The 23,450-nt window shown below is 48.3% G+C and overlaps 1 protein-coding gene across 5 annotated transcripts in view; it reads left to right on the top strand.

The window, feature by feature from the left end:
- hipk1b (homeodomain interacting protein kinase 1b) overlaps positions 1-23,450 on the top strand; it is a 37,419-nt gene that overhangs the window by 994 nt on the left and 12,975 nt on the right. For 3 of the 5 annotated variants that reach the window (XM_083771720.1, XM_083771719.1, XM_083771718.1), the window contains exons 2-14: positions 3,469-3,786; positions 5,371-5,789; positions 6,918-7,010; positions 8,468-8,659; positions 9,763-9,944; positions 12,606-12,729; positions 13,577-13,696; positions 15,325-15,411; positions 16,060-16,244; positions 16,646-16,805; positions 18,519-18,705; positions 19,010-19,128; positions 22,359-22,493. In XM_083771720.1, coding sequence (XP_083627846.1) covers positions 3,474-3,786; positions 5,371-5,789; positions 6,918-7,010; positions 8,468-8,659; positions 9,763-9,944; positions 12,606-12,729; positions 13,577-13,696; positions 15,325-15,411; positions 16,060-16,244; positions 16,646-16,805; positions 18,519-18,705; positions 19,010-19,128; positions 22,359-22,493 — 2,316 coding nt within the window. In that variant the 5' untranslated portion in view covers positions 3,469-3,473. The remainder of the gene's footprint in view (positions 1-3,468; positions 3,787-5,370; positions 5,790-6,917; positions 7,011-8,467; positions 8,660-9,762; positions 9,945-12,605; positions 12,730-13,576; positions 13,697-15,324; positions 15,412-16,059; positions 16,245-16,645; positions 16,806-18,518; positions 18,706-19,009; positions 19,129-22,358; positions 22,494-23,450) is intronic. The other 2 variants (XM_083771722.1, XM_083771721.1) reach the window with 1 other exon arrangement.

The raw sequence follows: 23,450 nt of genomic DNA, 5'->3' as shown, positions 1-23,450 counted from the left end.
GATGTGACGTAACATGTCAAAAATACGAAATCAGACTATAGTACTGTATTTATTTATTTTTGGAACGAGACCTTGTTTTGTTGGTTTTGTTTTCTGCATCGTGCGTGCTTTGTTGTTTTAATAGAGTTGTTTATTATAAAAGATCATGGCTGGGTTTTTCCAGCAAATCTCCAGGCCAAAGCCCATTTCCCCATCGAGAGCCCAGCCTTTTTCTTTTTAGCACAGAGAACTGCCCTGGTTGTTGGTACGTTTTTCTATACATCTATTGTTTTAATTATAGAGTAATGCCTGTTTTTTTTATAGACCATGGCTTGTTTTTAGTCCCCCGACGACAACAAATCTCCAGCCAGGCCAAAGAGACTAGCCCATGATTTCCCCCACCACCGAGCCCAGCCTTTTTCAGTAGCCTACACTAGGAAACTAAGCTTACTAGGTCATCATGTAACATTATCCCCTGTGATCATGAAGTGATCTCCATGGTAGCTAGAGCCGGCTGGCCCTTGGATGTGTGTGCTGTGGTCGGGTCGTGTTGCTCGGGCCATGGTCATTGGTGGTGGTCCCTCTGTCTCTCTGGGGTCCATACTCCATATCGTATGAGAGTTGAGTTATGTGTTGTGTAGGCTAAGCTAAGCACTGGATCAATTTGCTTTGCAGCTTTCAGATCCGGTCTAGAGCGGATATGCTGAAAGTGTGTGTGTGTGTATGTGTGTGTGTGTGTGGTTTCATTATATAGATATTCCACTGTTACGTTCTTAGCTTACGCATGTTTCATGATAACTACTTTTATGTATGTGATGTATTGCCATGCTTTTTGTTTTTGCTTATTGTAAGATGCTAAGATTGCTAAATGCCTAAAGTGTGTGTGTGTGTGTGTGTGTGTGTGTGTGTGTGTGTGGCTGGATGCAGGCAAATCCATCTCCACAGACAAAGCAGTGGTTCTGAATCTTTTTCATGTCGAGGACCCCCACATTATAACTATTATTAACTATAAAGTAGCCCCTGGGGGTCCCCTGCCGGACCCCACCGTGAGAACCAATGCTTTATAGCAGCGGACTGACCTCATGCTTTAAAGAATGTATTTTTGAGGGGTGATCCTATGTCCAGCTTTTGGTGTGTGTAACCCACATTCTGTCCCAACACAAAGTCACAAACCTTAAATGCCATTGACAATGAATGGACAATCTGAGTGTTTGTGTAAAACACAAGCATCGCGTGACATAAACTTTGATGACGAAGGTGAGATGATGTATGATGATAAGACCGCCCCCTCACTTCACACAAGTGTGATTTTAAAATGTTTTGAGGGGAGCTAGCCCTGCCAATGCAGGGCTAGCAATTACATTGTTGCAGCAGCAAGTCTATGGACTTTTAATGTTTGTTTAGCACTCTTTTAACAGCAACAAATCGTTTGCCAGCCAAGTCTATGGGGGGTGGACTTTAATGTTTGTTTTAGTCTGTGCACTAAATGATGCTGTGCTGTGAGACGTCATATGGCCGGTATAAATACAACAACAAAGTCATTGTTTGGGATTGTCAGACTCGGGGGTGTCAGTCAGTCAGTCAGCATGATCACACTGCAGACTAATGCTATGCATCTGTGTACTAGTGAACGGTTTGTTGACTCCAGTGGCGATTGGGGGGGGGGGGGGGGGGGGGTACAAATGGACTTGTGACCCTCACAAAAAACATGCAGTAATCCTGGTCACTAAACTGCCTCCCCCTGGTCAGCCGGGGCGCCGATGGAGGGGAAAGGAACTGGTTGGAATAACGTGTTCCTTCCACGTGCTACGTCCAACCAGGGAAACTCCCCCTGTCAGGTGTAAAGGAGCAACTTGGACACTCAGGCATGAAGGAAGCATGAGTTCAAGTCCGTTGCTCTCCCCTTGTCCCCCATATATGGGGACTAGGTTGGCGGAGGGTGTGTACTGTGTAGAGCCCAGGATCACATTGACACAGGGGTGAGAAATGGGTTACAAAATCGTGGGAAAAAAAATATATCTAAAATATTTGTGGATATTTGCACCATCTTGCTGTCCGGTGTAACCTGTCGTGCTGGAGGTGGTGCTGTGTGTGTGTGTGTGTGTGTGTGTGTGTGTGTGTGTGTGTGTGAGGAGAGGAGTGGCGGGTGTGGCTTGTAGCGTGTGTTGATGTAAACAAGTCTTCTGTCTGTCTGTGTCTCTCTCCCCCTCTCTCTCTCGTCCCTGTATGATGGCGTTGCATAGGGTGGGCCTAATGGGGAAATTAGGTGGCAAAAATGTGCCTGAATAATGGTTTTTTTTTTAATTTACTGTACAATATGTAAATACATTGAGGGCCGGAGAGATACGCCTGGATCAGTGGTTCTCAAAGTGGGGTCCGGGGACCCCCAGGGGTCCTTGAGGGAGTTCCAGGGGGTCCATACAGCTAAATGATAGTTTGTAAACCAAGTGGGCCCTTATGGGTTTGTAACTCTTGAGTGTACAAATGGAACGAAATTTGGTTCCATTTGTACACTCTCAGAGTTAAATTAACATTGATTGTATAATAATATAGTATATATATATATATTTATATATATATATATATATATATATATACAAAGTGGGGTCTCAGAGATAGAAATGCCATTAAATGGTTGAGAATCACTGCTAGAGCCGCTGCCGAGTGGCGCGCTATACGAGCTTGTAGGTCTGCTATTTTTGAAAAATCGTGAAAATGTGGCGCAAATTTGGAATATATATTTTCTTTCAGAACAAACGTTTTTAACTCAAATCCCCATCCGTTCCTTTCCTCCCCGCAGCCACCATGAGCTCCCAGCTCCAGGTGTTCTCTCCTCCCTCCATCTCTCTTTAAAACACAATCTGTACATAGGACGTCGCAAGACGTCATAAGGACCTCCACCGTCGCGTACATAAGACGTCTGAGGACGTCCTAGCGCATCTTCAATGATACCGGGCGAGATAAGAATATTCAGAATTTTTCCTTTTTTTGGCCCGTTTGCCTTTCGGCTATATATGCTACGCTCTGGGCTCATATTAGCTTACCGTTGACTTAGCGCTCTCCGTGGTTATGAACGGATCGATATACTGGCGCTTCATTTCTGCTCCTCATCCGTCTCTCCCGCAAAATATGAACGCTTTTTGGATCATATATCGTATAAATTAAAATGATCACAATGTAAGCTAGCAATGTAAAGTCAACTTTTTTTAGTAGAGTGTTTCCGGGTCATGGCTTTCAGAGTAAAAGCGCTGAGACAACCCCGGCCACCCAGAGCTCCTATTTTGAAGCACTTCCGGCACTTATAGTGTTTTAACTCCCATCCGTTCCTTTCCTCCCTGCAGCCACCATGAGCTCCCAGCTCCAGGTGTTCTGTCTCTCTCTCTCTAACTCCCATCCGTTCCTTTCCTCCCTGCAGCCACCATGAGCTCCCAGCTCCAGGTGTTATGTCTCTCTCTCTTTAACTCCCATCCGTTCCTTTCCTCCCTGCAGCCATCATGAGCTCCCAGCTCCAGGTGTTCTCTCCTCCCTCCATCTCGTCCAGCGCCTTCTGCCGCGTGAAGAAGCTGAAGGTGGAGACCAACGTGTGGGACGTGTCCACCAGCGACTCCTACGGCGGGGGCGTGGGCGGGGGCTCGGCCTACGCCTTCACGCCCGCCATGGCGGCCGTGCCGCCCTTCGCCCCCGCCCTGGTCTTCCCGCCCGCGGCGCCAGGCTCCCGGGGCCAGGTGGTGGTGCGCGCCGCCGACAGCACGGGCAGCCTGCCGCGCGGGTCCAGCAGGCGCCTCGGAGAGCACGCCACTTACCAAGGTTGTTGTTGTTGTTATTACAGTGATGTAACTAGAGCGTCGCTGTCCCGCCCCCTCGAGAGACCCGGAAAAGAAACCCCCGTTAATTTTCCTCATAGACTTTTCAGAAAGTATTTATCTAAAGACGTTTACGCCGCGGACAAAGCCAACTCTTGACAAATCATGACAATAAACACAATGTTTTGGGCCAAACAAAGAATTAAAAAGTAGTAGAAAACGGCAGGTTACGTTACAACACTTTCTTTGTTGTTTTTCTTCTTAGGAATTATTTGTTTGGTCCAAAATATTGTGTTTGTTGTCATGATTTGTCACGACTCGAGTTGGCTTCGTACAACGCTTAAAAGGTCTTTAAATAAATACGTTTTGAAATGTCTATGAGGAAAAATGCATTGGGATTCATTTCCTGGGTCACTCGTCGTTCTGAAAGGGGTTGGGACTGTGACGCTCTATAGGTGTTCAATGTAATGAGTCCCGGGATGCAGGGATGGTCTTTTATAGATGAGTCCCAGGGACATTTGATGAGTCCCACTTCAACCACGTTAGGAGTCATATCTTATCATTTTCTTTTTACAAATGATTATAATGTGGTTATATTCATGTCGAAAACAGAATAAACGTTTCTTATAACTGAAGCTAGCAAAATAAACTAGAATAATAAACAGTACAGTAGTGCATCCCGTGGACGCAGAGGTCGTTGTTTTATTGCGTCCCTTAACTATAAACAGCGTTTTGAGATGCAAAATGCACCCTATTTTAATCTGTTATTATTATTATAATTACACCTCTTCAGGCTCCATCTTAAATGGTAAATGGTGCATTTCCCCCATTCACACACAACCGTGCAAGGCACCAACCAGCACATCAGGAGCAATTTGGGGTTCAGAGTCTTGCTCAAGGACACTTCAGTACTACCTCTGGAACCGGCAACCTTGCGGTTACCGTCCAGCCACTCTAGTCTGCCCCTGAGCCATCTTAGCCCGTAACACTCACCATAGCATGTGCCTTGATACTCTATATAGTGTATACACATAGTTTCATTATATAGATATTCCACTGTTAGGGCTGTATTTTACGTGTCTTAAGTACCAGGTCTTATTCCCTAACTTGAGTAAACTAAAGACCTGGAGGCGTGATCAATGCTCTTTGGCCACTCAGAATATCCAAATGGCATTGATCACGCCTCCAGGTCTTTAGTTTACTCAAGTTAGGGAATAAGACCTGGTACGGTACTTAAGACACGCAAAATACAGGCTTTAGGCTCTTAGCTTATGTATGATTCTCGATGACTATTTTGATGTATTTCTCATGTTTTTTGCTTACTGTAAATCGCTCTGGATTAACAGCATCTTCTAAATGCCTAAATTGTAGCACGTGCCTTGGCACTCTATATAGTCACTATATAGAGTACACTATAGTGTATACTCATAGTTTCTCTATATAGATATTCCACTGTTAGGCTCTTAGCTTACGTATGATTCTCCATGACTATTTTGATGTATTTATCCTGTTTTTAGCTTACTGTAAATCGCTCTTATTAAGAGCGTCTGCCAAATTTCCGCTAAATTGTGAAATTGTAAAATTGCAGAGACGACGACCTCATCGTCGTCGAGCTCCACCACCAGGGGGCACCACCACCACCACCACCGCCACGGGCAGAAGAGGAAGGTGGAGGAGGTGGCGAGCGAGGCGGGCGGTAGCGGTAGCGGCGGCGGTAACGGGGGGGGCAGCGGCTGCGGCAGCGTGCAGATCCTGGAGGAGCTGTCGGCGCCTGCCGCCCCCTACTCCTCCACGCGCACGGGGGGTGGGGGCGGAGGAGGAGGAGGGGGAGGGGGAGGAGGAGGGGGGGCGGGCACGGGCCAGTCCGTGCCCCACTCGGCGCCCACCACCAAGAGCAGCAGCTCCAACGGCGAGGGCGACTACCAGCTGGTGCAGCACGAGATCCTCTGCTCGGTGTCGTGCAGCTACGAGGTCCTGGAGTTCCTGGGCCGCGGAACCTTCGGACAGGTAATTATAAATAACCCATTCTGACCTGAGATCAGATTCATACGAGGTTTCCACTGGGACACACACTGGTCTGATTAACCCATTCTGACCTGAGATCAGATTCTATAAAAATGTCAGTCGTTCTTCGATTTAAAAAAAATCACACCTGTGTGAACCGAGTGGTGCAATTCCCCTCTCTCTCTCTCTCTCTCTCTCTCTCTCTCTCTCTCTCTCTCTCTCAGCACTACCCCTCTCTCTGTTTCTGGCACCCCCTACTGGTATTAATAAATGCATTCACGCAGCGTTACCCCACACGGACATTGCTGGCCATTGCTGGTTTCACGCATGCGCACACCACTCGTGCTCATGACGGATACATGATACACACGGACATTCCTGGTTGTAGGAGTGGTTGCACCACTCAAAAATAGCAGACCTACAAGCTCGTAGCGTGCCACTCGGTGGCGCGCTACGAGCTTGTAGATCTGCTATTTTTCAATAGCTAAAGCATAACATGATGCTAACACCAAAATGGGTTCCCGTTCAGAATGGGCTAATAATAATAATAATAAAACTTTATTTGTATAGCACCTTTCATGACATGAAATGCAGCTCAAAGTGCTTTACAGAGCAATGGAGAGAAAAAAGAAAAGAAAAGCAAGGCAAAGACATTAAAAAACAAGCAGTAATGCAATACAGTGAGGACATGAATAACAAAAAATAAAAGATCAATTAAAAGCAATGTTGTAGAAGTGGGTCTTGAGCTGTGCTTTAAAAATGTCTACAGAGGCTGCCTGTCGAAGGTACAGTGGGAGTTTGTTCCACGCCGTCGGCCCGTAGAAGCAAAAAGCTGCTTCCCCGTATTTCTTAGTTGCCAATCTTTTAGGCAAAGCGAGCAGGCCAGCAGTGGAAGACCTTAGGGGGGGGCGTTTTGCCACATATTTAGGCAGGCAGTCGTGTAGGTAGGAAGGTGCGAGACCATTGAGAGCTTTATACACAAGTAAAATTATTTTAAAAACAACCGGAAGCCAGTGCAGTGAAGCCAAAACTGGAGTAATGTGTTCTCTCATCTTAGTTCTAGTTAAAACTCTGGCTGCTGCATTTTGGACAAGTTGTAATCTGTCAGTTGTTTATCTGTTTATCTGTCAGGTGGCCAAGTGCTGGAAGCGCGGCACCAACGAGATCGTGGCCATCAAGATCCTCAAGAACCACCCGTCGTACGCGCGCCAGGGACAGATCGAGGTATTTTTAACCCATGCTGACCTGAGATCAGATTCTAAAAATGTCAGGCCTAAATGGGTTAATTAGTTGATTTGGCTGCAGACCCCCCTGCAGACCCCCCGAGGACCCCAGTGGGTCCCCTGACCCCACGGTGAGGACCACCCATTTAAAGTACCAGTGTGTGTTCGTTTGAGGAAGAGATTAAAGCCGTGGGGTTTAACCCAACATATAAGGTTAAACTTAAGTATGCCTACGACCTCTGAAACAGCTGAAAGCATCCGTTCTGCCCTAAAGTAATTGGAGAACTAAGATACCTTAGTTAGATACCTGACACTTAGCTAGTTGATGGTGGGCTGGACTAACTGCTGCGGGCCAAAAAGGTGTCTTTCTACAGCATAAAAGAGCATTCGTTATATTCTACCACGCCTATAGGTTCAAATAATGTTTTATTGACGCACACACAAAACAATGTATGGATTGCAGCTTTGAATGAAAACTATGGGGCTTTACCGTCTACTATGTGTTAATGGGTTACATTAAAGTAGCTATAAACAATAATAATTATGTCAAATTATTTATGATTTTTCTTTTTTGTATTCAGAGTTCAGACGGCCAGCAATGGGTAGAATGTTCCCAAAAAAACGTAGTCTCTGTGACACATCTATACGAACGGCTTGCGGAGCGGTCTTGATACCGGAAGGTCGCTAGTTCGTATCCCCGGACCGGCACGTTAAAATTACCACCGCTGAAGTGCCCTTGAGCAAGGCATTGAACCCCTACCATGAAATGTTCTATGAGCAGGGCCTGGCTGTAAACAAGTTCTTGAGCTTAGTCCAGTTACCCTGGGTAAACATAGTACCTTTCCTTTCCTTAGACCAGTTACCCTGGGTAAACATAGTACCTTTCCTTTTCCTTTATCTGCATCCAAAAGATGTTCCTAGAAGCTTTTTTCGGGGAAAAAACCCGGTCGAAAATGTGGCGCAAATCTTTGAACATATATTCTTTCAAAGTGAATGTTTTTAACTCGGGTCTAAATGGTCACTAGTTCTCAAATGTTTTCTTTTCTGAAAAAAACTTATGTTCTCGCTATATTGTATAGTGGTTTTATTATTACTCAGTCACGTGTGAAGGCTTATGAACGTGAATGAGTCTGTTAGTTACATGGCTTGTCGTCGTCCCCCCCCCACACACACACAATTCAATTTAAATTAAAGGGGCTTTATTGGCATGAGAAAACATACGTTTACATTGCCAAAGCAGAAAGAACAATACAGCAATACAATCAAAACAAAAATGATGTACATTTGAAGGTCAGAATCTTCAATAGATCAAATTCTATGTACCAAGATCACTCGATGCAGGTATAGTGCAGGGATATACACAATGATTAGTCTTTAGGGTGGTTGTGTTCCATTTGATATCCTTCTCCTATCACAGCAACTCACAGATCTTTCTGACACACACACACACACACACAGGTGGGCATCCTGAACCGGCTGAGTGCAGAGAACGCAGACGAGTACAACTTTGTCCGTTCGTACGAGTGCTTCCAACACAAGGGCCACACCTGTCTGGTGTTCGAGATGCTGGAACAGAACCTCTACGACTTCCTCAAGCACAGCAAGTTCAGCCCGCTGCCCCTCCGCCACATCAGACCCATCCTCCAACAGGTAAGCCCCTCCCCCTCCGCCACATCAGACCCATCCTCCAACAGGTAAGCCCCTCCCCCTCCGCCACATCAGACCCATCCTCCAACAGGTAAGCCCCTCCCCCTCCGCCACATCAGACCCATCCTCCAACAGGTAAGCCCCTCCCCCTCCGCCACATCAGACCCATCCTCCAACAGGTAAGCCCCTCCCCCTCCGCCACATCAGACCCATCCTCCAACAGGTAAGCCCCTCCCCCTCCGCCACATCAGACCCATCCTCCAACAGGTAAGCCCCTCCCCCTCCGCCACATCAGACCCATCCTCCAACAGGTAAGCCCCTCCCCCTCCGCCACATCAGACCCATCCTCCAACAGGTAAGCCCCTCCCCCTCCGCCACATCAGACCCATCCTGCAACAGGTAACTAGTTCAGCCCCTCCGCCACATCAGACCCACCGTCCTAAAGTCGGCTCTTCGGTGCTACTGAAAATTTCTGACGAGCCGAAATCGTTTGGGCTCTACAGCGCCGAGTATGAATCGGCCCTTAGAACCAGTGTTGTTTTTGGCAGAAAATTTCTATTTTAGTTTAGTCATAGTCTTTGGACTGAAACTTCATTTAGTTTTAGTCACATTTTAGTCACCTGGAATGTCTTAGTGTTGGTCTAGTTTTAGTCGACTAAATGTCATAAGATTTTAGTCGACTAAATCTACAGTTGATTTAGTCGACTAAAATGTATTTTGGCGGGTCTTGATGCCGTCGTAATGAGTGTTTTTACACTTGCTGAAAATAGCTGATCTACAAGCTCAAGCTACAAGCTTGTAGATCAGCTATTTTCAGCATGCACCCAAGTGTAAAATGACTTATAGTGGATCTCTTGTCCACTAGTCCCTTCCTAACATTTTAGTCTAGTTTTTATTTGTCAACGAAATTGTCAGTATATTTAGTCTTAGTTTTAGTCACCATAGCATAGTTTTATTTTAGTTTCCATTTAGTTTTCTTCAGTGGAAAAAGGTAGTCGACGATTTTTCGTCTTGGTTTTAGTCGACGAAAACAACACTGCTTAGAACGCCATCGCTGTGGTCGGTGGTGTTGACCCGCTCCGTGTCTCCTCCTCCTCGTCCTCCAGGTGGCCACGGCGCTGATGAAGCTAAAGAGTCTGGGTCTGATCCACGCCGACCTGAAGCCAGAGAACATCATGCTGGTGGACCCCCTCAGACAGCCCTACAGGGTCAAGGTCATCGACTTCGGCTCCGCCAGCCACGTGTCCAAGGCCGTGTGCTCCACCTACCTGCAGTCACGCTACTACAGGTTGGTCTCGACAGCTTAGAGATCTGTTATTTTAAATTGGACACATAACGATGAGCGCCGCTGCCGCACCGAGGGACTGGCGGTTATAATACTAATAATTCTGTAAATCAAATAGCCTGTAGCCTGCAGTGGACTGTAACATTGTGTGGTCATCATACATACACTACAGAATTATATGGATCGGTTGTTGACTAAGGGGCGATTCACACTCAGGACCACTTGGCAGATGTTGTGGTTAGTGTGAATGATGCGTACCGTTCCCGGGAGCGGATCGCCCAACCGTCCCCGGGACTGCATGGGGGGAGGGTCTCTAGACCGTTGAAGTGTATTCAGATATGGATCGTTCCAATGTGAATGCATGTGTACCTAAAAAAGGAAGTGGACTGTTTTTTTTTAAAGAACGTGACATAATCTCTAGTCGACGAGCCAAGCGTCAACAAACAAAAAAAAAAACCACAGCCGCTGCACGAAGCGTAACACCAGCGCATTTCTCAACGCCGCCCGCCTCCTGTTGAATCTGCGTATACGCGCAGCACCGCAGTGCGCGCTGATCTTATTCTGCGGACTACACGTGGCTCTTGAGCTTTGCTTTGCACAGTTTCCAAAGTAAAACAAAATAATAATAATGCTAAAGTAGAATCCATAGCAAACTAATATCAAACACGACACTGGAGCACAGAACTGACTGACACAGTGAATAGCAGGCAGGCTGACAGTGAAGTAGTATAACAGCAAAAAGCCAAAGAGGCAATGCAATGCAGTGTGTCTGGATTTATTTGAGACAATGTCGCAGAGTTGATGGTCAGTGTCCGGGCGTGCCAGCCATCAAGCACACCGCCATCTGGAGGATTAAAGTGTGTTATGCAAGTGTACCCGGGTGCGCTGTTGAATCTCGGGCAATGTGAAACATCAGGGACCATGCAACCGTATTTGGAAACGGTTCCAATGAAACGGATTCAGTCCCTCTCAGTGTGAATTGCCTATATATGAAGTTGATTAGGCCTAATGATTAGGTTATTCATCGCAGCCAGCTGGGTTTAACGAGATGGCTCAGTACAACTGTTTTCGTCATGTTGCAGTCTATCGTGTGATAATCTGATTGATTTATAAAACATTTAGCATATGAACTGAAGCTCATTTGGTGCGCCGCAAACCAGAGGCCAGCCAGCGGTATAAACATTAAACAACCACCCCACCGTTCACTTCTCATATGCATGCATGTAAGGATGGGCGTGACCAACAAGGAAAGGAGAGGAGGATAGCAGTGAGAGCAGCATTTGTGACATTATTGGCGGAACATTTTCATGCATTTAAAACTTTGTACGTCAATCCACTAACACTTTCGTCTAGCCTCGTCTCGTCAATGATATCACACACACATCGTCATCAAACAGCTGATTTAGTTCGTCAGCGTCAGTCTTGTCCCGAATTATTTTAGTGTTGTTTGTCAACGTCACGTCTTAGTCCTGGAAGAATGGGCGTTGACGTCGTCATTTACGTTATCGTCATGCCTGACGAAAACAACACTGCCAGGGACGCTCCAAGTAGCAAAGATTTGAGTTAAAAACGTTGGCCCTGAAAGAATATATATTCAAAGATTTGTGCCACATTTCACGATCTTTCTAAAAATAGCAGACCTACAAGCTCGTAGATCTGCTATTTTTCAATGGCTAAAGTAATGCTTAAATCACAAAAAAGGGGTTCCCGCCCAGACTGGGCTTCAGAGGGCTTGTATATCGGCGTGTCCTCAATAGGCATGCCACGGTATGAGATTTTACAGTACGGTACGGTGCCGGTATTGATAACATATACCTCGGTATTCCACAGTATTTATATTTAAAAAAAAAAGATTGCCCCCCTCCCCCCACACCTATGTCTAGCCTTATAAGCCCTTCTTTGTTCCCCAACCTGCAGGCCTACATATCTTATTTATTTTTTTACCTTTTATGATAATTTGAATTTTGTTATTTGTCATGTGACTTGTCATGATTATGAATTGATTACCCAGGACCGAATGGAAACAAGACTGCAAGGACTTTTTTTCAGTGATCCTTTTGGACATGTGTTTGACTGTACCATATACATTTCTGCCAATAAAGTGAAATGAATCAATAGCTATTCCCCACTGTATTTCACTGTACTATGGCTCCCCCTAATGGCCGTTTTTTACCCTGCACGCTGGAGCAGTGGTAGTTCAATCTGCGCATGCTCACAAATGTGTGCATGCAACAACTCCGTGTTGACAGTTCACACTTAGTTAGTACATATGGAAATATGGAATATACAATTGGATCTGGGTGTCTTTCAGCAACACTAACTCAAAGGTAGGAAGCTTTTCAATCTACTGCAGCTGTGTGGTGAAAATAAATGTTTTTCCTTAATCTGCGAGTGGAGTTGCTTTGCATATGCGCAGCATGCGCCGCCCACCAACGCTGTATTCAAATACCGTAAGCACGCAGTATCAACACCGTGGCTGTTCCTGTCGCGGTATTACCGAAATTCGCTAAACCGCGGCATGCCTAGTCCTCAATGATATATTGATGGAATCATCATCATCATATCTCCTGTGCATCCAGTGGATGTAATCTTGGGTCTTTTATGCTCTCAGAGATATCTCCTGTGGATCCAGTGGATTTAATCTTGGGTCTTTTCTGCTCTCAGGGCTCCAGAGATCATCCTGGGCCTTCCGTTCTGTGAAGCCATCGACATGTGGTCCCTGGGCTGTGTGATCGCTGAGCTGTTCCTGGGCTGGCCCCTCTACCCCGGGGCCTCCGAATACGACCAGGTTGGTATACGTAGTACCATGCTATGCTGCACCCAGTGTTGTTTTTGGCAGTACATTTCTATTTTAGTTTTAATCGTATAGTCTCTTGAAACGTTTTCATTTAGTCACATTTTAGTCACCTGGAATGTTTTAGTGTTAGTCTAGTTTTAGTCGACTAAATATCATAAGATTTTTGTCGACTAAGTCTACAGTTGATTTAGTCAAACAAAATGTATTTTGGCGGGCCTTGATGGTGTCGTAATGACTGTTTATACAGACACATGCAATTAATTGTAAAATGACTTGCAGTGGATCTCTTGTCCACTAGTCCCTTCCTACCATTTTAGTCTAGTTTTTATTTGTGAGAGAACCCTTCAGACATAGATGTAGTTCAAAGTGCTGTACATTCAAGTTAAAATCGTGAAATGGGTCAAATTGGTTAAAAGGAGCCTAATAAATAAAGCTGTGTGCAAACCTTTTTATGCCACGATATCACAAGGCCGTTTTCCAAGGCCGTGGGTGATTGGTCAGCCAGTGCGACCCACCGTTCACATCTTATTACACATCGAGTGGGGCGGCGGTGGCTCAGGGGTAGAGTGCCTGGATGGTAACCGTAAGGTTGCCAGTTCGAACCCGGGCTCCCCCAGAGTTACTGTCGAAGTGTCCTTGAGCAAGACACTGAACCCCTAATTGCTCCCGATGTGCTAGTTGGTGCCTTGCATGGTTTCCGCTGCCATCGGTGTATGAATGGGTGAATGTAATGCACAATCTCTGTAAAGCGCCTTGGATAAAGGCGCTATATAAATGCACCATTTACCATTTTTACCATTTATTACAGGCTGCTAATGGTTGTTGTGTTTGTGTCCAGATCCGCTACATCTCCCAGACCCAGGGTCTGCCTGCCGAGTACCTGCTGAGTGCTGGAACCAAGACCAGCCGCTTCTTCAACAGAGGCCCCGACTCCAGCTATCCTCTATGGAGACTCAAGGTACAGCTATCCTCTATGGAGACTCAAAGTACAGCTATCCTCTATGGAGACTCAAGGTACAGCTATCCTCTATGGCAGTGTTTCCCAACCTTTTTTGTCCCAGGGAACACTTTTCATAGCCTAAAAATCTCGGGGAACACCTAGGGGGGGGGGGGGGGGTGTATATAATATACATATATATTAAATATATAATTATATATATATTATAGTAAAAGTAAATATATACGTAAAAGTAATATAATAAAATAAAAACACACATGACAGCACTCATCAAATAACGAGAATGAAAAGGACAGAGACAGTGCCTCAGTTTCAAAAGATTGCTCATATGCAATGTGAAATGCCACCTAATCCTTTTCCTTGTCTTTATTATGGGCCAACTTGTGAAAGCTGCATGCTTTTATTGTGCAGGGTCTCAGTTCTCACAGCCTGCTTATTTTCACGTGCTGAAAATAGCTGATCGACAAGCTCACAACGCGTTGCGTCCGCAACGCGTTGTGAGCTTGTAGATCAGCCATTTTCAGCATGCAAGCATAACACGTGTACGACGAAGAATAAATCACTGCGCTTCTGTGGAGGGAGGGAGATATATTTTGTTGGCCGAACGAGGCGATCATGTTTGGACATCTATGGACAGCTATTTTTCGTGGCACATTATGTTTAATCACAACAACATCACGTTTACTTTACGTGTTTGGGTCGGGACTACGAGAATCTAAATGTTTGGGCTAGGTCGGGACATGTAGGACTCTGTATGTGTTTGCTGTCTACGTGCATGTGGCTGCGCTCTGCGCGCTCCAGTCTTTCTGGAGGGAGCGATATGTAGCCTCTTCTGCATGCATCTAAGCATTAACATTTCAATGGCCGAGGGTCGTTAGTCTATTGTTCCGTGTTGATGTTATCGCACGTCTAATGGACGTGTGACAACAACGACGCAACTATAAGAAGCCTTCGGGGGAGAGTTAGTGTTCCGCCTGATTTGACAGAAAGTAACACTATAACTTAATTTCGGTCAAATTACGCGGAGCACTTGGACACATCAAACGGAGCACCAAAGCTCCGCGACACAAAGGTTGGGAAACACTGCTCTATGGAGACACAAGGTACAGCTATCCTCTATGGAGACACAAGGTACAGCTATCCTCTATGGAGACTCAAGGTACAGCTACCCTCTATGGAGACTCAAGGTACACAGATAGATACTCTATCCTCTATGGAGACTCAAGGTACAGCTATCCTCTATGGAGACTCAAAGTATAGCTATCCTCTATGGAGACTCGAGGTACAGCTATCCTCTATGGAGACTCAAGGTACATAGATAGATACTGTCTTTTTCTTTTTTCTTTAGGGGCGCTAGCCCCTCCTATATTCAGCTATTAGTGTAGATTTGAGTTAAACACAAACATTAAATTCCCATTGATGATGACTGGAGAATGTTCGTCATATGTGTCTGAGCAAATCCACATGTTACGTCATGATGATAAAGGCGTCCCTCACTTCACACAGGTGTGATTTTCTTTTTTAAAGCTAAATATAGTATACTTAAATTACTTTTGTACAGATATTTGTGGGGTTAAATATGTATGGTTTGTGGATAAATGCTAAAAGCGTTGTCTGTTGTCTTCCAGACTCCATCGGAGCATGAGGTGGAGATGGGCATCAAGTCCAAGGAAGCCCGGAAGTACATCTTTAACTGTCTGGACGACATGATGCAGGTAAACTAGCTGTTCTTCCTGTTCATTTGTCCCAAAGTACTGAAGTGGTTAATTTGTCCCAAAGTACTGAAGTGATTAAGCAAATGTGACGTTTCTTGTCGATGCGCAATGTTCAGAATCATCTTCCATAAAATCTTAATAGTCTCGGATATTTCATATAATAATAATAAAGGTTAAATCATCATCGTCAATCGTAATTAATTAACCCATGCTTCCCCAGGTCAACCTGTTTTCTCACCTGGAGGTCATTAATTAATTAACCCATGCTTCCCCAGGTCAACCTGTCTTCTCACCTGGAGGTCATTAATTAATTAACCCATGCTTCCCCAGGTCAACCTGTCTTCTCACCTGGAGGTCATTAATTAACCCATGCTTCCCCAGGTCAACCTGTCTTCTCACCTGGAGGTCATTAATTAACCCATGCTTCCCCAGGTCAACCTGTCTTCTCACCTGGAGGTCATTAATTAACCCATGCTTCCCCAGGTCAACCTGTCTTCTCACCTGGAGGTTATTAATTAATTAACCCATGCTTCCCCAGGTCAACCTGTCTTCTCACCTGGAGGTCATTAATTAATTAACCCATGCTTCCCCAGGTCAACCTGTCTTCTCACCTGGAGGTCATTAATTAATTAACCCATGCTTCCCCAGGTCAACCTGTCTTCTCACCTGGAGGGCACTGAGATGTTGGCCGAGAAGGCCGACCGGCGCGAGTTCATAGACCTCCTGAAGCGGATGCTGCGATTGGACGCCGACAAAAGGATCACGCCCACCAAGACGCTGGGTCACCCCTTCGTCACCATGAGCCACCTTATGGACTACCCTCACAGCTCTCAGTAAGTTACCTTATGGACTACACTACCCACAATGCACCTTATGGACTACCCACACAGCTCTCAGTAAGTTACCTTATGGACTACCCTCACAGCTCTCAGTAAGTTACCTTATGGACTACACTACCCACAATGCACCTTATGGACTACCCACACAGCTCTCAGTAAGTTACCTTATGGACTACACTACTTACAATGCACCTTATGGACTACCCACACAGCTCTCAGTAAGTTACCGTCTGTGGGGATCACAAATATTTTGGAGTGGTTGGTTAGTATCATCAGTAACACCCGATATAAGTTCTTTCCAAAATGGCGTGTGTGCATATTAATGCATAGAGCCTCATTTTGTATGTTCTCAGTGAAACAATGTGTCTCTCTCTCTTCCTTCCTTCCTTCCGCAGTGTGAAGTCGTGCTTCCAGAACATGGAGATCTGCAAGCGCCGCAGCTCGGCCTACGACAGCAGCAAGGCCCTGTACTCCACCAACGCTGTGCCCAGCGCCGCCGCCGCGTCTGGAAACCTCACCGTCACCTTCAGCAGCCAGCTCAACCAGCACAGCCAGGTAACCTCTCTCTAACCCTAACCTAACCTCATGGTCACCTTCAGCTCAACCAGCACAGCCAGGTAACCTCTCTCTAACCCTAACCTCACCTCATGGTCACCTTCAGCTCAACCAGCACAACCAGGTAACCTCTCTGACCCTAACCCTAACCTCACCTTCAGCAGCCAGCTCAACCAGCACAGCCAGGTAACCTCTCTAACCCTAACCCTAACCTCACCTTCAGCAGCCAGCTCAACCAGCACAACCAGGTAACCTCTCTGACCCTAACCCTAACCTCACCTCATGGTCACCTTCAGCTCAACCAGCACAGCCAGGTAACCTCTCTGACCCTAACCTCAACTCACAGTCACCTTCAGCAGCCAGCTCAACCAGCACAAACAGGTAACCTCTCTCTAACCCTAACCTCACCTCATGGTCACCTTCAGCTCAACCAGCACAACCAGGTAACCTCTCTGACCCTAACCCTAACCTAACCTCACCTCATGGTCACCTTCAGCTCAGTTGTTAAAACACTTTAATTGCCTGGGGTTATTTAATCCATTACATTATAACGCCCATTCGATTTATAAACACGGACCCCTTTTACCGACGGACCGGATGTTGTTGTGAATGTGTGTGTAGCAGCTAACGATAGCCACACTACTCTAGGGTCGATCGACAACGACGGGAGGTAAGAATAAATCTATCGCGACTAGCGACTGGACCGTGGAGGGCCGTCAAACACAGGATCTCTTTTCATAATTAGACGATAGATGATTTAGATGGCGAGTTATTAATGTTTTAAGATTTTCGTTTTCGTCGGCTAAACAGGGGAGGGAGGTTTTCGATGACGTCTCGCTCTTGGGGCATCGGGCGTTACTAATAGAAAGGACAAAGGACTTGGTCCTGGGCGTTGGGCGTGTTGACCACCAGTCTGTCCCTATGTACAGGTGCCTTCAGCGTTGGGAGTGTTGACCACCAGTCTGTCCCTATGTACAGGTGCCTTCAGCGGGGGGAGTGTTGACCACCAGTCTGTCCCTATGTACAGGTGCCTTCAGCGGGGGGAGTGTTGACCACCAGTCTGTCCCTATGTACAGGGGCCTTCAGCGGGGGGAGTGTTGACCACCAGTCTGTCCCTATGTACAGGTGCCTTCAGCGGGGGGAGTGTTGACCACCAGTCTGTCCCTATGTACAGGGGCCTTCAGCGGGGGGAGTGTTGACCACCAGTCTGTCCCTATGTACAGGTGCCTTCAGCGGGGGGAGTGTTGACCACCAGTCTGTCCCTATGTACAGGTGCCTTCAGCGGGGGGAGTGTTGACCACCAGTCTGTCCCTATGTACAGGTGCCTTCAGCGGGGGGAGTGTTGACCACCAGTCTGTCCCTATGTACAGGTGCCTTCAGCGGGGGGAGTGTTGACCACCAGTCTGTCCCTATGTACAGGTGCCTTCAGCGGGGGGAGTGTTGACCACCAGTCTGTCCCTATGTACAGGTGCCTTCAGCGGGGGGAGTGTTGACCACCAGTCTGTCCCTATGTACAGGGGCCTTCAGCGGGGGGAGTGTTGACCACCAGTCTGTCCCTATGTACAGGGGCCTTCAGCGGGGGGAGTGTTGACCACCAGTCTGTCCCTATGTACAGGGGCCTTCAGCGGGGGGAGTGTTGACCACCAGTCTGTCCCTATGTACAGGTGCCTTCAGCGGGGGGAGTGTTGACCACCAGTCTGTCCCTATGTACAGGTGCCTTCAGCGGGGGGAGCGGTGCCTCTGCTCAACTACCAGCCAGCGCTCTACCAGCAGGCCACCATCAACATCCCCGGTCTGGCCCAGCAGAGCGTCCCCATTCAGACGCGCGGCGCCGGCCTCTGTGCACAGGCGGAGCCCTTCCAGCAGACGCTCATAGTCTGCCCTCCTTCCACCCTACAAGGTGAGGGAATAGTCTCATAGTCTGCCCTCCTTTCCACCCTCCAAGGTGAGGGAATAGTCTCATAGTCTGCCCTCCTTTCCACCCTCCAAGGTGAGGGGATAGTCTCATAGTCTGCCCTCCTTCCTTCCACCCTCCAAGGTGAGGGGATAGTCTCATAGTCTGCCCTCCTTCCTTCCACCCTCCAAGGTGAGGGGATGGTCTCATAGTTTTCCCAGAGTATCTGTTATCGAGCTCCATCCCTAATCTTGGGTCGTTAGGCTGAAGCTGGCTTTTAATTTCCTTTGTGTTTGTTTTTCCTCCCCAGGGCTTCAGTCGTCCAGTAAGACGTCCAGTTTCCCAGTGAGGATGGACAGCTCGCTGCCCCTGGTGCCCCAAAGCCAGGCCACTCAGTCCCTTCAGATCCAGCCCAGCATGCTCGCACAGGTACGATCGCTCAACTTCATGTGACGCAGTTTAACCCGAGCGTTAAGCGACGGGTAATTGGGGAGGAGAGCCGGTCGTCGTTGAGAAATAAACCCCCCGAGCATGTGTGTTTATTTCACCCTGAAGGGGTTTTAATTATAAACGACGACCGCCTCGCTGCCAATTATCCTGCTTATTACATACATGCTACTTAATAAATATAATAGACTCCATCTCGTCTCACTCACTTTAATCATTTTACCGTTGTGCACGGTCAGACGCGACATTTTAAACGGAGGAGAAAACCAGCACTCACGGCAACGTCTAATTTATTTGACTAGGTAGGTTAGGTATGGCATGCTGCAGACAAGCAGCACACAACGAACGCGTTGCAGCAGATGCCTTCGTCAGCGTTGTATGGTACAACATACAGCGCTGCCGAAGCCATCTGCCACAACCTGTTGATTGGTTGAGGCAGTGGGTTCTCAGCTTCGATTGGTTGAGGCAGTGGGTGCTCAGCTTCGATTGGTTAAGGCAGTGGGTGCTCAGCTTCGATTGGTTAAGGCAGTGGGTGCTCAGCTTTGATTGGTTGAGGCAGCTCAGCCTGGTGTGCAACGCTAACTAATCCGCAGAGTGGCGCCTAAATGGGGGTGGTAAAAATAAGACCCCGTTACGCCGGTGGAAAAAGAATCCCTTTGTGTAATTGGAATACCTTCATGTGTCGTCGTTTGAAAACGGAGGGCGTTTAAAAAAAGAAAAGTCTTTAACAACTCAATTGTCAGTGAAAAGCACCGAGCCGCCCAACCCACGGACCATGGGATCACATTGCAGTTAATGACGCAGGAATACTAACCCATGCACAGGTGTTTTGTTGAAGTGACATGTTGGTTGATTGAAGTGACATGTTGGTTTGCTTGTTGGTTGGTTGAAGTGACATGCTGGTTTGCTTGTTTGGTTGATTGAGTTTTATTATTTGTGGCAGGTGTGTTTACTGTTTTGTCACGACTTTGTTTCCTATGTGGTTCCGTTCACCGTCTTTGTCGTAGTGGAAACCTCCTGTCCAAAACAGGCGATTATGCAGTAGATCTGAAAGCTCAAAAGTTAAAAACAACAAACAAAAATGGAGATCAATCGATCACTTTCTGCCCAACAGCAGTGATATTGTACCCTACATATTTCAGGTGTCCAGAGCGAGGAACAGGAAGCCTGTCGTGCATCTGATCGACCTTTTTTTAATCCTTTTACTCGCCCCCTCTCTCTCAAATTCCAGCCTTTGATGGAGGAAGATATTTGTTGGTCCTCCAGCCCTAACCATGTCTGCCCCTCCCTCCTCCCCTCCACACCTCCACCCCTAGGGTACCTGTACCCCTCTGATGGTAACCATGTCTGCCCCTCCTCCCCTCCCTCCCCCTCTCTCCTGTACCCCTCTGATGGTAACCATGTCTGCCCCTCCTCCCCTACCTCCCCCTCCCTCCTGTACCCCTCTGATGGTAACCATGTCTGCCCCTCCTCCCCTACCTCCCCCTCCCTCCTCCTCCCTCCTGTACCCCTCTGATGGTAACCATGTCTGCCCCTCCCTCCCCCTCCCTCCCCCTCCCTCCTGTACCCCTCTGATGGTAACCATGTCTGCCCCTCCCTCCCCCTCCCTCCCCCCTCCCTCCTGTACCCCTCTGATGGTAACCATGTCTGCCCCTCCCTCCCCCTCCCTCCCCCTCCCTCCTGTACCCCTCTGATGGTAACCATGTCTGCCCCTCCCTCCCCCTCCCTCCCCCTCCCTCCTCCTCCCTCCCCCTCCCTCCCCCTCCCTCCTCCTCCCTCCTGTACCCCTCTGATGGTAACCATGTCTGCCCCTCCCTCCCCCTCCCTCCTGTACCCCTCTGATGGTAACCATGTCTGCCCCTCCCTCCCCCTCCCTCCCCCTCCCTCCCCCTCCCTCCCCCTCCCTCCTGTACCCCTCTGATGGTAACCATGTCTGCCCCTCCCTCCCCCTCCCTCCCCCTCCCTCCCCCTCCCTCCTGTACCCCTCTGATGGTAACCATGTCTGCCCCTCCCTCCCCCTCCCTCCCCCTCCCTCCCCCTCCCTCCCCCTCCCTCCTGTACCCCTCTGATGGTAACCATGTCTGCCCCTCCCTCCCCCTCCCTCCCCCTCCCCCCCCCTCCCTCCCCCTCCCTCCCCCTCCCTCCTGTACCCCTCTGATGGTAACCATGTCTGCCCCTCCCTCCCCCTCCCTCCCCCTCCCTCCCCCTCCCTCCTGTACCCCTCTGATGGTAACCATGTCTCCCCCTCCCTCCCCCTCCCTCCTGTACCCCTCTGATGGTAACCATGTCTGCCCCTCCCTCCCCCTCCCTCCTGTACCCCTCTGATGGTAACCATGTCTGCCCCTCCCTCCCCCTCCCTCCTGTACCCCTCTGATGGTAACCATGTCTGCCCCTCCCTCCCCCTCTCTCCTGTACCCCTCTGATGGTAACCATGTCTGCCCCTCCCTCCTCCTCTCTCCTGTACCCCTCTGATGGTAACCATGTCTGCCCCTCCCTCCCCCTCCCTCCTGTACCCCTCTGATGGTAACCATGTCTGCCCCTCCCTCCCCCTCCCTCCTGTACCCCTCTGATGGTAACCATGTCTGCCCCTCCCTCCCCCTCCCTCCCCCTCCCTCCCCCTCCCTCCCCCTCCCTCCTGTACCCCTCTGATGGTAACCATGTCTGCCCCTCCCTCCCCCTCCCTCCCCCTCCCTCCCCCTCCCTCCTGTACCCCTCTGATGGTAACCATGTCTGCCCCTCCCTCCCCCTCCCTCCCCCTCCCTCCCCCTCCCTCCCCCTCCCTCCTGTACCCCTCTGATGGTAACCATGTCTGCCCCTCCCTCCCCCTCCCTCCCCCTCCCTCCCCCTCCCTCCCCCTCCCTCCTGTACCCCTCTGATGGTAACCATGTCTCCCCCTCCCTCCCCCTCCCTCCTGTACCCCTCTGATGGTAACCATGTCTGCCCCTCCCTCCCCCTCCCTCCTGTACCCCTCTGATGGTAACCATGTCTGCCCCTCCCTCCCCCTCCCTCCTGTACCCCTCTGATGGTAACCATGTCTGCCCCTCCCTCCCCCTCCCTCCTGTACCCCTCTGATGGTAACCATGTCTGCCCCTCCCTCCCCCTCCCTCCTGTACCCCTCTGATGGTAACCATGTCTGCCCCTCCCTCCCCCTCCCTCCTGTACCCCTCTGATGGTAACCATGTCTGCCCCTCCCTCCTCCCCTCCCTCCCCAGGGATCCTGTACCCCTCTGATGGTGGCCACCCTGCACCCCCCCTCAGCAGCCATAGCTCCCCAGTACTCTCTCCCCCTGGGCCTGGGGTCCGGGGTGGGACGCCCCACCCTCCTGGAGCACACAGCCACAGTGCTGGTAAACCAACCCATGACTTGTTCCAGAGAGACTTGTCCACATTATACGCCGTTTATCTCTCTCTCTCTCTTTAAGCCCGGCCGATGCCAGAGTTTTGGGTCTGACCAGTCCTAGACCAATGGTTCTCAACCTTTTCAGGTCGCGATCCCCCCCCCCCCCCCCAAAAGTATAATCATATTGAACTGGGATTTTTTAACTGGGGACCCCCCTACCCCGACAAGCACTTAGAATTAGGTATTTACATGTTTGTTTGACTCTGTTCTCACAGATACATATTGTGAAAGTAGCAGATCTACTGCCCTCTTTCTTATATCATTGGACAATTTGGCCAATGTTTGACAAGTTTTAATAGATCCATTTCTTTTTTTTATATATATTATTGTTAAGTATTAAATGCCACTTTACTGTCACCCCCCCCCCCCCCCACACACACACACACACACAGACACACACACAGTCACACACAAATATGTATAAAAACAGGATAATAAAATGTCACATGGGGACCCTGACCCACAGGTTGAGAACCACTGTCCTAGACCACCGATTACTGATTTGACCGATATTTGTCCAAAAAGTGTGACACAACTTAACTAAACTAAACACGCGTTTTTTGGACGGAAAAAAATTAACGCAAACTGAATGTTATTTTATTTACTTAAGCCTCATTAAAATGAGGCCCAAACAACGAGCTCACATCATGTCTCAGTGCATGTGTTGTGAGCTTGTAGATTAGTCAAAAACGTCATATAATCGGTCAGGCAGATATATGGGTCTGGTTCTAATGTCTTTCTTTAAAGGAATCGTGACATTCAAATGTTTTTGGAATTTTTTTTAGCTCAATTCCACCTAAAAAACCTGAACTTTAACATTCAGTATATTTTCTGTCGTGCTCTGATTTTCCGGTGGACTGTGATGCAAGTGTCCACAAATCCCATATATTACACAATAACTTGC

This window comes from Protomyctophum parallelum, assembly GCF_964188405.1.
Source record: "Protomyctophum parallelum genome assembly, chromosome: 8".
Classification (NCBI taxonomy): Eukaryota; Metazoa; Chordata; class Actinopteri; order Myctophiformes; family Myctophidae; genus Protomyctophum; species Protomyctophum parallelum.
Note: the sequence above shows the minus strand (reverse complement) of the source record. Positions and strands in the feature narration are given on the sequence as shown.